Source organism: Toxorhynchites rutilus, chromosome 1 (assembly GCF_029784135.1).
Source record: "Toxorhynchites rutilus septentrionalis strain SRP chromosome 1, ASM2978413v1, whole genome shotgun sequence".
Lineage (NCBI taxonomy): Eukaryota > Metazoa > Arthropoda > Insecta > Diptera > Culicidae > Toxorhynchites > Toxorhynchites rutilus.
The window spans coordinates 143,781,531-143,797,921 of NC_073744.1; the positions used below are offsets into that span (position 1 = coordinate 143,781,531).

General features: G+C 40.5%; 1 protein-coding gene across 5 annotated transcripts in view; it reads left to right on the forward strand.

Moving 5' to 3' along the window:
* Positions 1-16,391, forward strand: part of LOC129763551 (RYamide receptor-like) — a 453,048-nt gene that overhangs the window by 412,687 nt on the left and 23,970 nt on the right. For all 5 annotated transcript variants that reach the window (XR_008740961.1, XM_055762748.1, XM_055762744.1 and 2 more), the window contains one exon: positions 5,569-5,657. Coding sequence is in view for 4 of the 5 variants with exons in the window: in XM_055762744.1 (XP_055618719.1) it covers positions 5,569-5,657 (89 nt within the window). In the remaining variant the exon portion in view is untranslated. The remainder of the gene's footprint in view (positions 1-5,568; positions 5,658-16,391) is intronic.

The following is a 16,391-nucleotide window of genomic DNA, read 5'->3' on the forward strand; positions in this document are numbered from 1 at the left end:
GTCGCCAAATAAAATTTTTGACCTGGGATTTGCCCAAAGTCCGCCTTCACGTAGGTCTCATCGTCCATCAGAATACATCCGTCGAACTTGGTCAGCACTTGGTCGTACAGCTTTCGAGCACGGATTCTGGCCACATTGTTCTGCTTCAGCGTCCGATTTGGCTGTTTGCTGGCTCGGAATGACCTTATTCCTTCCCGGAGACGAATTCGTCGCACCGTACTGTGAGTGGCCTGGAACTTATTGGCCAAATCGCGGTCTGAAAGATTGGGATTCCTCTTGACGGCCTTGATGACTTTCCCACGCAGTTTCCGGTCGACAGTTCCACTCCGACGCTTCGAATGCGGCTTCCGAGCCGTCGTCAATGTTTCCTTGTACTGCTTGTACGCCATACGGTATTTCTGGGCATTTTAAGCTGTTTAGCTAGCTTAGATGCCGACAACAATGGATTTTCAAGAAAACTGTGCACAATTTTATCTCTCCGTTCGGCTTCCATGGCGGTTGTTTACAAAATGCTATCGTTTGGTGTTATGACATAAATACATGGTGAAAGGTAATGAATTTCCCGACACATGGGTGTCGTTTCCAAATCCGTCCACTAGGAGCGCCACAATGAGCAAAAGAATTTGTTCCAATATTAAATGAAGCAGACTTTAAAGATGACCTACGAATTAGGAACTTATTGTAATTCATGTGAATTTGACTTTATTTTTGTAAACGAGTGAGAGTTTTTCCATCTGTTTCTATAGTTATGAAACACTGTAATTTTTGTATTTTGAATGTTTCACGCCTGAACACAACAATAAAGTTCAAATGGCCAGTATTTTAAATGAAGGTTGTTATTATATCCTACACTATATACTTCAATTCAACCAACTTTTTACACATCTCTGGAAACTTAGATAAAATAAGTGGTTTTATAGTTGTGAAACGCAGTGTATTACTTCATTCGCCAGAATCATAACAAAGACTACGCTACACTTTGGATCAATTCACCATATTCCAACAAAACATGATCTTATAGGCTATAACCTATAAGGCTATAACCTATTGATACAAAGTGTTACACTACAATCCATTTTCATCTAACCGCGATCCAAATTGAGCACAGCATCGCCATCGCGCAGAGACCTTTCACAGTTTTAGTCATAACGCCATAATATCAACTTATATTCCTAGAATATAAACACTACTCAGATCACAGATTGAGGTATTACCCTTCATTCTACGCGGCGAATGACGTGAGCTAGCAAAGTTTCTCGCTTTATTGTGGAAGCCACCTTACTTTTCTGCTCCCATTTGATATCCAAGTCGATAACATACGAGGGTCGTTAAGAAAATAATTTTCAGTGCCTCAGAAATCGCGGAAAAATAAAGTTAGGACAAAAAACAAGGTGATTTTCGTAATCTATGTTTTATTTTCTATTTTTCTACATAATCGCCGTAACGATCGAGGTATTTTTCATAGCGTGGCGCGAGTTTTTCTATTCCGAGCGCGAAGTGCGTAGCGTCTAACTTTTTGAAGTACGATGTAACTGCGTCACGAATTTCTTCAGTGTTATCGAATCGTTGACCGCCGAACGCCTGTTTCATCGCCGGGAATAAGTGATAGTCGCTAGGGGCGAGGTCTGGGGAGTAAGGAGGATGCTCGAACACAGTCCATTTGAATTTTTTTCCAATTGCTCTTGAGTTACGCGAGCAGAATGAGGCCGCGCATTATCGTGGATGAGGAACACTCCTTTCGTCAATAAACCTGGCCTTTTGTTCTTAATCGCGGTTCTTAATCGGTCCAAAACTTCACAATAGTACGGTGATGAAACAGGCGTTCGGCGGTCAATGATTCGATAACACTGAAGAAATTCGTGACTTTATTTTTCCGCGATTTCTGAGGCACTGAAACTTATTTTTTGAACGACCCTCGTATGAGGACTCAACTCCAAATCTCACCCAATGACAAATTATAGTCGCCTTCGGGGACACCATGACTTAAGCCATCTCACGTCATTTTGAATAAAAGCGAGCACTCTAGAGTTTGAGGCTAGGTGACAGGACAGTCGTTTAGAAAGCCATTTTTCCTGAGCACATTAATAACGATTTGTGAAATTCAGTTTCTATTATGCGGAGGAATGACCCATCGTTTAGTTCCTCAGCAACCTGCTATGAACTATTATCTACTACTCTGTTGGAACGCTTTTTCGAAATTACGAAAAATGGCTCATATTGTGTGGCTCCTAAAACCGAGGAATCACCCAACACGCGTTGTGACTTATACTGCTGCCTGTATGAGGATGGGCTCTGCTAGGTGCGGCTCAATCGAGTGCGTGACCCCGGAGATAGTAACGCATCAAGTGTGTGCATACGAGGTGGGATATTTTAGTAGAGGATAACGAGCGTTATCGACAACGTTATCATTATCAACTAGTAGCATCACACACACATATGTTTCGTTTTCCTAATTATCTCAATGTTATATTGAATAACAATTTGCTCAATTCAATATCAGTTACACGAAGAAATGACTAATCGTTTGAGTTCCTCTACAACCCGGTACGAACCAATGTATAGAACAATGTGCCTGACCAGGGGTTTACCAATAAAGCATCCAATAAATGAATCGTTACAAAACTTTAAGCATTTGTATATCTCAACAGCAAAAGAGTCATGGAGTGGGCGTTGATGCACCGTTTTTGCATCACGGATGTATTTTCAATTAAACCGCACAAGGACCATGAGCCTAAGGAACAATGGTGCTAAATGAAATATGTTATCTGCACTCTTTATTTCCCTCCCCCCCATATCTCGCTTGCACGATAACTTCAAATTATCACAGTTTCCCGTGTGGTCGAAACAGTCCTGCCCGTCTGAAGTGTGAGTGTTTGTGTGTGGTCGGCCGCTCGAAACTGTTGCACTCGGACTGTGAAAAATTCATCAGGCGAGCTAGAGAAAACTTTCACCACAATAGCCAAGGCATAGCCCGGACGGCTTCGGGACCAGCTGTGCGAGCAGTACTTTCGGGGAGGAAAGCGATAATGAAGACTGTAATGGCGCTACAGCGATAACGAGGAAAGAGTTTTAACACTGAACGGAAATTTGCAGTTTGGGGTAAATGATGAGGATGGGGCCTCTGGGGTTGCCTTTTGACGTGGGACTACGTCTAACCGGAATATATGGGGGGTAAAATGAAAACATAGTTACTGAACATGCAGGAAAAAATGCAAGATTTCGAATGCTTATAACTCGAACATTTTCTACTGGATCGGAAAGATGTTTGCATCAATTGATAGGGAATATTTCTACGCATCTATCGCAATACATAAAATGTCCTTTTTCATTATATAAATAATTAAATAACTGTGAAGTGTTAAGCGTTATCTAAACGCCCTAACTGTCTCGTTTTGATTGGCCCGCTTTACGGTTTCCCCAACACAGACTTCAAAACCAAGCAGCCTTGGAGAAATCGACATTGCAAATACATGAATGTCGGGGGTATTTTTGTTCCGGTTGATATGTGTTTCCCTAACACAGACTACACATCCATGGAGCGTAGGGAAATTGACATTGCCAATTCATGCAGGTCGGGGGTATTTTTGTTTCGACTGAAATGTGTTCCCCCAACACAGACATCGGAACCAAGGTGTCTGAGGAAATTGGCATTGCAAATTCATACGAGTTAGGGGCATTTTTGTTCCGAATGAAACGAGTTTCCCTAACACAGACTTCCAACCAAGATGTCTTGGTTAATGGGTTTTACAAATAAATGCAAACTGCGAGTACTTTTGTAGAAGTTGAAGTTGTTGATTCATGCAAGCCGGTGGTACTTCTGCACCCGCATGTTTTTTTTTTGCACTCCGAAAAGTGTTTTCCTAACACGGATTACAAGAATGGGTACGAACATAACGCTTTGGCTCGGTTATTCAAGATTGCATTGAAGGAAATGCCATCATATCTTCTGCTCACTGAAATCATTGGTAAGCTTAGGTAGTCCCACGTCAACCTTGCGGTTATATTATAGATATAACTCACCCATTTTTTTTTTCTCTAGACCTTTTACTTGGATCAATTGAAATATGATTAGCATACTATTTCAGAATTTGACGCAAGTTCTTTACCGAACAATGGCATATAATTTAAATATTGATCACATAGCTTTAGGAAACGAGTGTAGACGAGTTCACGCTTAAAATAAATTGTATGGAGGTTTGCGCCACAAGTAAACACCACCATACTGAGAAAGAACGAAAAATATACATAGATACACCTCCTCCAATTGTAACTGAACCAAGCGAAAACAAAATTTGCATGTGAGTGTGTATTTGATTTGAATCGCAATTCAACTTATCAAGCGCTAGTGAGAATATTGTCATTCGGCTATGCGAAAGAAACCGAGTAGGAGTGAAATTTTGTTCAGAATGGAATACCACCCGATTGTTCTGTAAGTATTTTCAATTCCAAAACATTACACATCAAAATTTGATCTAATTTCTCGTCTGGCATATTTACTTCAGTTTAATGATGCTCATCCTAGCTCGAACCACTCATGGGACGAACCTAGAATGTACAACCCGCGACGACGATCATGACTGTTGTATCAGCAATCTTGTTATAAACTCCAATTTGCCCGAATCGTACAACTTCCCGGCTGAGCGCTCGCTTCATCTCGAAAACTGTACCATCGATAATTTTTCGTCAGCACTAGCGGACAGAATATCAGACACGACCAATGAACTGTCCATCATGCACGGAACCGCTCCCGAAGTGTACGTGAAAAAAACCCTGTCGTCATTTTCCAGCCTTTACTGTGGAACTAGCCATGTCGTGATCGACCCAGAGGATAACTTCAACCTAGAACTGCTGGATGTCAACGGAGGGCTTCGCGCCATCCCCGATAACGTTCAGCATCTGAAGAAGCTGGCAGTACTGGATTTGTGCGAGAATCAAATAGAATATGTTGATCTGGATTCGTTCCATGGACTTGAGCATCTGAGAAAGGTGAATTTGGGCCACAACCGAATTAGATCTGTCCGGTTGACGAAAGATTTAAGCCTTCCGGCGCTGACAGAGTTGTTCCTTCATGGGAATGAGCTAACTACTCTAGACTTGACTCAGTTGGAGGCCGTGAATCTGCAGCGTTTCTATGTGTCACATAATCAACTCACGCTCATTGGTGGTTTTCCAGAGCGATATACAAAGATGACCCGTGCAGATCTGTACTCAAACAAGTGGAACTGCCAATGGTTGAAACAAACGTTGGCCCATTTGGATGCGGGACAGGTGGAAACGCTAAGTTACTTGCCGGAAGAGGTTTGCGATGAGAAAGGATCGGTTAAGCTGGTGAAAATCGAATGTGTAGAGGATTGAAGATTATACACTTTGTTATTCAATAAATAAACTAAACGATAGTATACTATTCAAATCGTCATTGTTATCATTACACAATAACATCCCTTCCGTAGTTCTGAAGATTCTCGATTTCACACGCATTCTAGTTCATTTGATTGTTTAAAATCGTTAAATGCCACCGCATCGCATTTTATTTACGGTACACTAAACTTCTCGAACTTCTTCCGACAGGAATCGATGAAATATCGCATCTGCATCGAGTTAACACATGCACCACCTACATAAGCACCAGGAGGAAGACGAATCAAAACACGCAACAGGTAAGGATGGATAATCCATGACAATTGCAAGCCAGTTTCATCTTAAATCCGCCTAATACATTCGTGAAACCATCGAGAATCTCTTAATTAGTTCCTTATATCATTCTGAGCGTCAGACCTCATCTGTATACGAATGAAACGTAATTTTACGTTCGGACATTCGTAAGTACGACCTATTTCGGCTTTCCAATGCGCATAGGAAATTATTCCCTCTCAGTGGTTATTCAAGACAGAGTATCCATTTTTCTGATACAGTGCTCGACACAAAAAATCATCCGCTCTACAATATGTAAAAGTTGCATATGTGAATTTCTTGCCTCTATCAGTGTTAGGGTCTTCTGGTGTCATAGTCAGAATGATTGAAAATAGATTCTATTCAAATATCTATTAATCAAGTACACACACGGAATCACCTTATTTTACGTCTGCCCAGACTTTGAATTTGTTGGCAATGACTCACCGCGTTTACCCCATGATCTTTTGCGAACGGTTTTTCCAATGATGATTTGCTTCTGTAATGGATTAGTAGTGTTTCACTAAGGGAAATTCGGTCAATCAATTCATCAATTCAATTCAAACAGCAAGTTTCTTCATGTAGTCTGCCTTTTTCTAATTTCTAATGATAATGATTTGTCACGTGATAAACTTTCAGTGCATTTGGTTATCTTGGGTTGCAAAAATGCAATTTTTTCAGCCACTGCCAACCTCTTCCTCTTCCTCTTCCTCTTCCTCTTCCTCTTCCTCTTCCTCTTCCTCTTCCTCTTCCTCTTCCTCTTCCTCTTCCTCTTCCTCTTCCTCTTCCTCTTCCTCTTCCTCTTCCTCTTCCTCTTCCTCTTCCTCTTCCTCTTCCTCTTCCTCTTCCTCTTCCTCTTCCTCTTCCTCTTCCTCTTCCTCTTCCTCTTCCTCTTCCTCTTCCTCTTCCTCTTCCTCTTCCTCTTCCTCTTCCTCTTCCTCTTCCTCTTCCTCTTCCTCTTCCTCTTCCTCTTCCTCTTCCTCTTCCTCTTCCTCTTCCTCTTCCTCTTCCTCTTCCTCTTCCTCTTCCTCTTCCTCTTCCTCTTCCTCTTCCTCTTCCTCTTCCTCTTCCTCTTCCTCTTCCTCTTCCTCTTCCTCTTCCTCTTCCTCTTCCTCTTCCTCTTCCTCTTCCTCTTCCTCTTCCTCTTCCTCTTCCTCTTCCTCTTCCTCTTCCTCTTCCTCTTCCTCTTCCTCTTCCTCTTCCTCTTCCTCTTCCCGAAAAATGATTTAGTTTACTGGAAAAATTAACTCTTTATAATAACTTTGGTGGTTCTGAAAAAAACTTTATATATATTTTTTTTAATTTGAATTGTAGTTGGTCGATTCGGTTTTCGTTGGACTTTGATAAGTTTTTATTTAATTTCTACATAATTTCGCAACTTATTTTGGTTTCCTCTTCTTCTCCTTCTTAGTGTGCTTCATTGAAGCTTTTTATTTAAACATTCACTGGACGGGGAAGCTTCGGTGATGACGATGTTGTCTTGAATAGTAGATGCTTAAAATTTCTCCAGTTCATTCGCGTCTAGTCTTGGAAAAGGACAATTTTCAACTTATAACCGCCACCGACTGATTGCAAACTTCTTCTTCTTGGATGGTACTAACGTTCCCAGTGGAACTTTGGCCTTCTCAACGTAGGTACCACTTGCGTCATTTTTATTTAGTACTTAGTACTTAGTTGAGATTTCTATGCCGAAGAACACGCCTAGAATGTGTTTCGGAGTGGAAAGCTCTAGAATACACGAAACATCCCCCGGCCAGAACGAGAATCGAACCCGAACCCCCGGCATGATAATGATAATGATTGCAAACTGAGTTGATGATGTTTTGACGAGTGGTTGATTGTTTTGTTATGAAGGCTTTAAACTTTTGTAGTTCATTTATCTCTAACCTAGGAAAGGCCAATTTAAAAAACCTATTACAATTTCACGAAAAAAAAGCCATCATCGCCACCGTTTGGTTGTTAAGTGGATGGCGGCCAAAATCGCGATGATGTACAGTCGACAGGGTCCGAAATCTTCGAAGATGAAAAATGAAAATCGACTCTCCTCTCAGTAGCTTTGCTTTGACATGAACTACTTCGGCATTCGCCGTCAACATTATTTGAATTGACTCTAAAATAAATTGACGAGCGTTGAGAGCGAGGATGACTGATGAACTATTCTTGATGGACGGTTTACTGTCTACCCAACGTGAACTCAAACCAGCGAACTTAGACAGTTATCAGGTATTCTATTCGCGTTAGTATTAGTAAATTGCTTGCAATATAGTTTGCAGTTTGGAAGGAATTCTGAACAAAATTCTAGTTCACTTTGTCTTCGAGTTCAATTTTTCGAAAAAAATATACAGAAAAACGGGTTTTTATCAACAAAATTCACAAATTTGTCAGTGGTTCCGGACACAACACTGCACACTATTTTACACGTGTGAGCAATTTTCGTGTTAGATACAAAAAAAATTAGCTCACCTGTAGTATATGTCAAACCACGTTAAACTCAAACATCGATACATACATACGTGATACATGAGAGAGAGAAACGAATTCAGTCTAGAAGGAGTCACTTCGGAATGCAATGAAGTCCATTTGACGCGGAAGAATGGAATGAGATAATCGAGTTATGCTACAAAAATTTTGTCTATGAGTATATACATACTTCATTATGTAGCTTCTGTAAATGGTCCAAAAGGTCCAAAAGGCAGCAACGTGATAAACCGTTTATTTTAAGTACAAATTAACTCCTCTCCACAGCATTAATATGCTCGTTGATGATTGCTCGTTGTCTAAAGCGACACTGGAACACTGAACTTGCAAAATATCCAAGTATTTTTTCCGTATCTCCCAAAAAATTACATCTCCCCGCTCCAACAACATCATTCCCAAAGAAGTAATTTACAAATTATGCTATGAAAGCAGAACGGCAACAGAGAATTTCAAATTGAATTGCTTGTGTGATTATTTTACATGAGCAATGAACAATGTGCTCTTGTATCAAGCAAAATATGAAATATGTATATGAAATCACCATAAGAAAAGACTATCGTCTGCTCGTTAACTGGAGCGAGAGTAGGGTGGCTTCCTTCCTCATTTGTTCTTTAAACTCGAAAGTTCAATCTCCTCTAGTGAGGTGGCTGAGTCAGGCGAATATTTATAAGGTGTCTTCGTTTTCTCATTTCCTTTGAATGCAATTATATACACTATGGATAGCTCCAAATGTTTTCCCAATGGTATTGATGTATTCAAATTGTATTCCGATCTTACTCTAGCTATTTGTTTTTTTTTCTGTTAATTTTTGTTAATTTATTTAGGCTCATGTAACAGAGCCTGATTTCAACCCCTTGAGTGGAAATGACGAATTCACCTCACCATGAACTTTCCTGAGCAAACTGACGTTATGGCGTTAAATGACAGATATGGCTAAAAGAATGGGGGATATTTTATGCGAAAGTGATAATGACAGCGTTAAATTGACTGAATATGAACCATCAATTTTCAAATCATTCTCTCCTTTAGAAACTAAGAAAAATGAATCGTGTGCCAGAGCAGTCTTGACTGAAAATAAATTGTCGTTCAAGGGGTTAATCGTGTACATGTTACATATTTTATCGTATCTATTTAACTGCAGAAAACGAATGTTCTCCAAGGTACCAATCTAGCAGTTTTCTGATTCGATATTATCCTTGGTGGAATCAAAGTTGTCTTCTATGCAGATGATATACCTTTGATCCTATCAGACCAACATCAACCCCTTGGAAAATTTGATTTTTTTATCTGAATCAGCGAAATCAATCAGAAATCTATAGCAAGCCTACATTTTAAATGCATACCGTATGCGTGATAATAATTGCACCATCGTACAACAAAAGTTCCCGTTTCACATGTGCATACAATGCTTTGGTTTTCTTTCCATGCAGGTAATCTATAATTCAAATCTTAGTAGGCTGCGAGTTAAAAAAAGGCCGATTTCCTTAGTTTGACAGTTGCGCCATGACGAAGTGGCAGCGTATACGTGATTTGTCCCACGCGCAAATGTCGCAAAAAGTAATTTCAATCGCAGAGGGAATGTTCCGGTGAACCGTGAAAAAATGACTTAGGCCGTGAACAGAAAGGACAACTCTTCGCGAAAGTGTCCACAGGAGAATTGGTGGCTTCCGATGGCAAGAAATGATCCAGATGTTCATTCCAGAATGTGACAAAGTAAACACGGATATCTACATCGGGATTTTAAGTAGGTATTTTCTTCAGTGGATCGAAGGGCAGTACGGCCAGAAACCAAAAGTTGTATTTCAACAAGATGGGGCTCCGTACCACACCTGCCGTTCAGGGCAAAGGATATGAGACCGCCATCCAGACCTGATTTTAATCCGTTGGATTACTCAGTATGGCACGTCATAAAGGTCAATATCAGTTCTATACGTCACCCAAATACAGCTTGCCTCAGGCAAATATTGATCCGTACTTGGAGAGAAACGGATTCAGGCTACATCATTTAGACCTGCCGTGCATACCAGAAGCGCGTGGAGGCCGTAATTTCAGCAAGTGTAAACTCGAGTGATAACTAACATAGTTTCAGACTCTCAAACACATCCCCCTTTTGTAAAAAAAAAACAAACAGAAATTTTTGAGATTTTTTAAAATTTTGTCATTGTTCAATGTACAAAGCTTATCACGCATGGTTCCCGGAATAAATCGCCACAGAAAACGACTGCAACAGAAACCACCGCTTATAAAATGTGTAGTAGGCTATAAATATTGTGGCGCGGTATTGTATTTCAAAACAAGAATTAACCGGGCAAACGTATCGCCCCAGGCAAACGTAACGCCCCGGGCAGACGTATACCGTCCGACGCTCGCTAGAGCTCGGTCGGACATTGCTAAAGGATCGTATCCTATGTTTCAAACTAACCGGGCAATCAGTGGATCCCAGGTTTGCGTGCGAGACACCGCCGCTTCCGACGGCGGGTCGGCGGTGGACTCGGATTGCGTCATCTTGGCGGCATGGGCCGCCTCGATTCCTTATCCTCGCCAAATGGGGACTTCGTCCCCATTACATTGTCCTCAGAATAAATTTCGAAAAACGAGAACAAGAGAATAAATTTATAATAGAAATGTGAGGCACATGATGTTTTTCCCGCGCCAAATATTTCTAGCCTACTACACTTTTTCTAAGCGGTTGTTTCTGTTGCAGTTGTTTACTGTGGCGATTTATTCCGGTCACCATCACGCATATGATAGCGTACTGTTTGATATTGTAGTTATTCCCAATACTAGGATTGTCCGAAGGTTTTCAACAGAGTTCTAGCCTGAAAAAAGAGCTGGTCAACCCAGTGAATCTAGTTTCTTATCCATGGTTCACTGCTTGTATTCCCTGTTTGTATCAAAAGTGTCTTTATCTTTAAGACACGTGAACTTTTTGCGACTATTTCAGAAACAGACCTTTCCAGCACAAGGACGAAGCAATATGCAACATGCATAGAATACATAATACTCTACAATATCCATTGAATCCTGGAAAATCATACAAATTCAACTTTTGAACATCAACAAAGACAATCCGAAAAATCAAAAGTATCAGAAATATGGCTTTGGTTGTAGCATTAGAACCAGTGCACGGAAATATCTATTTTACATAATTCTTTTCAGCTGAATTTCGGACCAGTTGCGGTCATTGGGGGTTATCCCAAGAGTCGCTTCACGAAGTGACAGTCAATTCGCGTACGTGTTGGTATTCTGAGAATCAATGTAAGTAAAAAAATGCCAGGTGCAATGAACACTGTGAAAAACTCCGAATGGAAAAAAAATCACTTTTACCAAATACGGTACAGAAACGCCAAGCCTCACAATCGCAGTTGACTATCACAAGCCTCACCGACAGTTGATTCATTCACTTTCATCCATTCCCTCTTTCGTTCTGCTCTGCGTTCACGGAATGTGAACAAAAGGAAACATCCCAAGTTTTGTCATTAATTGATATTCATATACCAGTTCATTCAATATCAACATCGTTCTCGGACACTGACCAAATGCCAAAATCGTTGAAGAAGATAAGGAAGTGCAGAAAACTCATAATAGTGACATCAAATTAGGATAGCGTTGCGGAGTATGAATGAATTGACAGTGTAAGCCATGGAAGGTTCGATTTTACATTGTTTAATTAAGCAAGATTTTCGTTTCAGTTGAAATGTTTTCATTTTACATAGTGAATATGCAAACATGCTTCAAAAACACTCCAATTCCTATGTTAAAAAGTTCCGTTTTGACTCGAAATCCACACACTTCATTTTACAGACTAAATTTACTGAACATCCTTGTTGTTTTGATACCTATAAATGTTCTTATAGGAAGAATATAGGTGTTTTGATTATTCAATCTATATATATGAAAATCTCGTGTCACGGTGTTTGTTACCGAACCTCTACGAAACGGTTCGACCGATTTTGATGAAATTATGCACAAAACAAACTTGGTAAACATGAGAATAGGTTGTAAATTATATACGATTTAATAGCGATTAGAGTGTCTACATGCAAAAAAAATCTGATTATTTTTTTCTTAAATTTTGCTTCATACAATACATATAACCACAAATGTAAACCCCCATACCCTATTTTTAATCGCGATTATAAAGTTTTGTACAAATAATATTCAAATAATTTAACCATCGCTCGTTTTTAAAACTGAACGAATTTATTCATGTTGTTGAATGATAGGCCTAGCGCCCCGCCTCATCGAAATCGAAATTAGCTGGATCATCTGGAAAAAAAACGTGATATACGATATCCTTGCAATCCATGAGCCCATAACTTGTCTCCAGTCCTAATGTGTTTCAGTTTTACTAGCGTCATGCCTTCAACATTTGGATTACGAGTAATACTTCTACAAAACGCCATTGTAGATGTGTCGTTTCTAAATCACATTCTTTCGAGGCATGCATATTGAAATCTTTGAAACTAAAAGATTACCACATACCTTCATGGCTTTGAAGCGACCTTCCTAGTGAATCGTTTTCTTTGCCACTCACTGTACAGAGTCCAAAAACCCAATCAATACAGCTTCGCTTGACAAAGCATTTGATTGCCCTCTTCGGCCAATTGGCCATTGGCCAGAAATGAAATCGTCCCCAATCACACACATGTTGTCTGCCTCGAACACACCACGTTAAATTTAAACTCAATTCGGAATGGCTCGACGGATCTAATGGATCATGTATCAGTTTATGACTTTTCTTCCTTTCTGGGTTTCCCGCTAGATTGAGTTTTACGAACAAAATCAAATCGAAATCGTGTTTCCTTCTGGGAAGCGAATATCGGGAGTAGTGTCTGGGAAATTTCATTCGTGCAGCGAAGGGTTACAGTCATGTTTAGAGCATTTCATGATCAGCGGTTTCCACATCCTACTTTAGTATTAGTTATGTTATTTGTCTCGACCGAGGATCAGAACAAGATTTCATTATAATCGCATACTATATGCATGGTGTTTATTGAAAATTGAAGGAGTAAATTTTCAGCACTAACTCTTTAGGGCCGCAGCTGCATTCCTCATGTTTGTATAGGTCGCAGGACAACATCTTCTCTTAGCTGGATATTTGTTATCAGATTCACAAGAGAGCTGTTAACAGTTTCTTTAGTGGACGGAATACATGCTGCATTTGGCTGTACATCCTCTTTTATCTTCATCTATTGAATTTAATTACAGAGGGCAGCCTTGTGACACAATTGGAATACACTTAGAGAAAAGGGGAAGCTGTGGTGTTGCGATTCATGTAATGCCCCAACTGAGCCTACCGTACAACATGGTCTAATCCAGTGGCGTAGTGTAGGGAAGGGGGGCGGAGGGGGCTGTTCACCTCGGGTGTTACCCTTAGACCATGACAAGTATATTATATTGAAAAAAAAATCATGATTTTGAATAAAGGTAGCTGTTTATAACATATGATATTATCTAGCAGAACAAGTCTCTATCAAAAACAAAAGTCCATGTTATAGAGTTTTTCTTGTTTTTTTAAAGGGTGTGTCACATCAAATTGCATCACGGAAAAAACGCTGTAGAAATTCGCCCAGTAGACCGATCCTTTTGAAAATTTTAGACAGTAAAATAAAAACTATTAAACTACTTTTGGCATTTTCTTTTTATTCATACTTCGAGCCCAAGCCCGTATGCTCGCACCTTCCTCTTTACCTCGTCCATAAGGTTCTGTACAACGTCAGGTTGTAGTTTTTTTGAACAGAAATCCATTTTCTCTTGAAGTCCGCCTCCGATTTGACAACTTTTGGGTTCTTCCGGAGGGCCTGCTTCATAATCGCCCAATTTTTCTCTATTGGGCGAAGCTCCGGCGCGTTGGGCGGGTTCATTTCCTTTGGCACGAAGGTGACCCCGTTGGCTTCGTACCACTCCAACACGTCCTTTGAATAGTGGCACGAAGCGAGATCCGGCCAGAAGATGGTCGGGCCCTCGTGCTGCTTCAATAGTGGTAGTAAACGCTTCTGTAGGCACTCCCTCAGGTAAACCTGCCCGTTTACCGTGCCGGTCATCACGAAGGGGGCGCTCCGCTTTCCGCAAGAGCAGATCGCTTGCCACACCATGTACTTTTTGGCAAACTTGGAAAGTTTCTGCTTGCGCTTCTCCTCCGGAACGCTGAATTAGTCCTCTGCGGAGAAGAACAACAGGCCCGGCAGCTGACGAAAGTCCGCTTTGACGTGGGTTTCGTCGTCCATTACCAGGCAATGCGGCTTCGTCAACATTTCGGTGTACAGCTTCCGGGCTCGCGTCTTCCCCACCATGTTTTGCCTTTCGTCGCGGTTAGGAGCCTTCTGAACCTTGTATGTACGCAGGCCCTCCCGCTGCTTGGTCCGCTGGACGAATGAACTTGACAAATTCAGCTTATTGGCGACATCCCGGACCGAACTTCTCGGATCACGTATAAACTGCATAACTACGCCCTTGTGATCTTTTTCACTGACGGAGCATCCATTTTTGCCGTTCTTCACCTTCCGGTCGATGGTTAGGTTCTCGAAGTATCGTTTTAGTACTCTGCTGACCGTGGATTGAACGATTCCCAGCATCTTACCGATGTCTCGATGTGACAACTCCGGATTCTCGAAATGAGTGCACAGGATTAATTCACGACGCTCTTTTTCGTTCGACGACATTTTTCCAAATTTACGAAAAATTGGCAGTGAAGCATGGCCAACGTGATCTATACATTCTTATCTGATTATAAGCGAAAGCAGAAGATATAATTCCTAAAAATTAAATTTCTACAGCGTTTTTTCCGTGATGCAATTTGATGTGACACACCCTTTATGTTCATTGTTTCGTCATAAAACATCTTTCATTTCTGTACTGAGATGTAATTTTAAGTCTCAAGAACGAGGGAATTACGTTCGGAGTACAAAGTTTTGAGCGTTAATATCTCTGTACCGGATGAAAGAAGTGGTATGAAAATGACATTATTCGAAAAAAAAAATGATCTAAGATAGATACATTAAAAACTTGTTTCAATAGCTCAAAACTGCTTCGGAAGAAAAACTATTTAAATCATTATAAATAGCGATAGCTTGATGCATGATACATGATGCGTCGGCTGGCCAACCTCTGTCAGTTTCTCTTTTACTGCCGTGATGAACGGACATGCAAAATATTGAATATGATTTCGCACACATTTGGGCAGTTTACTAGGTGTTCCCGTGATGATTTTTTATATTACGGGAAAGATATTTAGGATGTACGAAGGATTGAAGGCTTGTCTTGATGATTTGAGTGTCGAACGTAAAAAAGAGATCTCGAACAAAAGAATATTATATTTCGGATATATTTGAACAGAACGCAAAGTAATTCCAAGGGAAAACAAAATATCCATTCAGCCATTAATACAGAATGATTACTATGCCAATGGTTGTCCTACGTTAACCTTGCGGTTATATCACGTATATAACCCACTCCTAGTATTTTCGTTATGGGTGGGAAAAGCTGCAGATTTGAATAACGACATCCTTCAACAACTGAAGGCCAGGGTTTAGTTTTTATGGAGTCCCGTTCGAAAGCTATTGACAGCACAAACCATGTGCGGATCAAATCAAGGTGTTCAGTTTATAGACAACTCCTTGGGCTTATGAGTACAACATGATTTTGCTGAGAATCTACAGTGTGTGACATTTTTGGAGCTGTTTAATTTGTTTACTAGTTTTTCGCAGCTTCAACTGATCGATGAGGAATGTCTCTGAGCCACAGAGGTGTGTTGTTAGAAGACAAACTCGATGGAGTGCTCATTATACTGCTGTGAAACCAATGTATGGAGTGATCACAGCCACTGGAGTGTTATGCGACTCAAATACTGGATCAAGTGCACGGTTCCTCCTACCAGGAGTTTATGATTTAGTACTTCTGCAATATCTGTACTTCTGAAGCGTTGTATTACATGAAGTAGATCTAGCGCAGAATGTTTACAAACCAAAGAACCATCGCCTAAAGAAGAAGCTGAAATGTTTGTAGCAGTTCAAGCTCGACACATGTTATGAGTACCCGACAGCGAACTGAAAAAGTCGATTCGACAAACTGGCAACTACGAACTTTCGGAAAGGTAGCTTTTGCTAGAGATACCAGGACTCCGTAGTCATTTGAAGGCCGATGGAATTAATTCTAATGATGTCATTAATGAGATTACATTGAATGAGTTACTGCTCATCATGAAGTGGAACTTCCATAAATCGGTTCCAGATTTTACAATG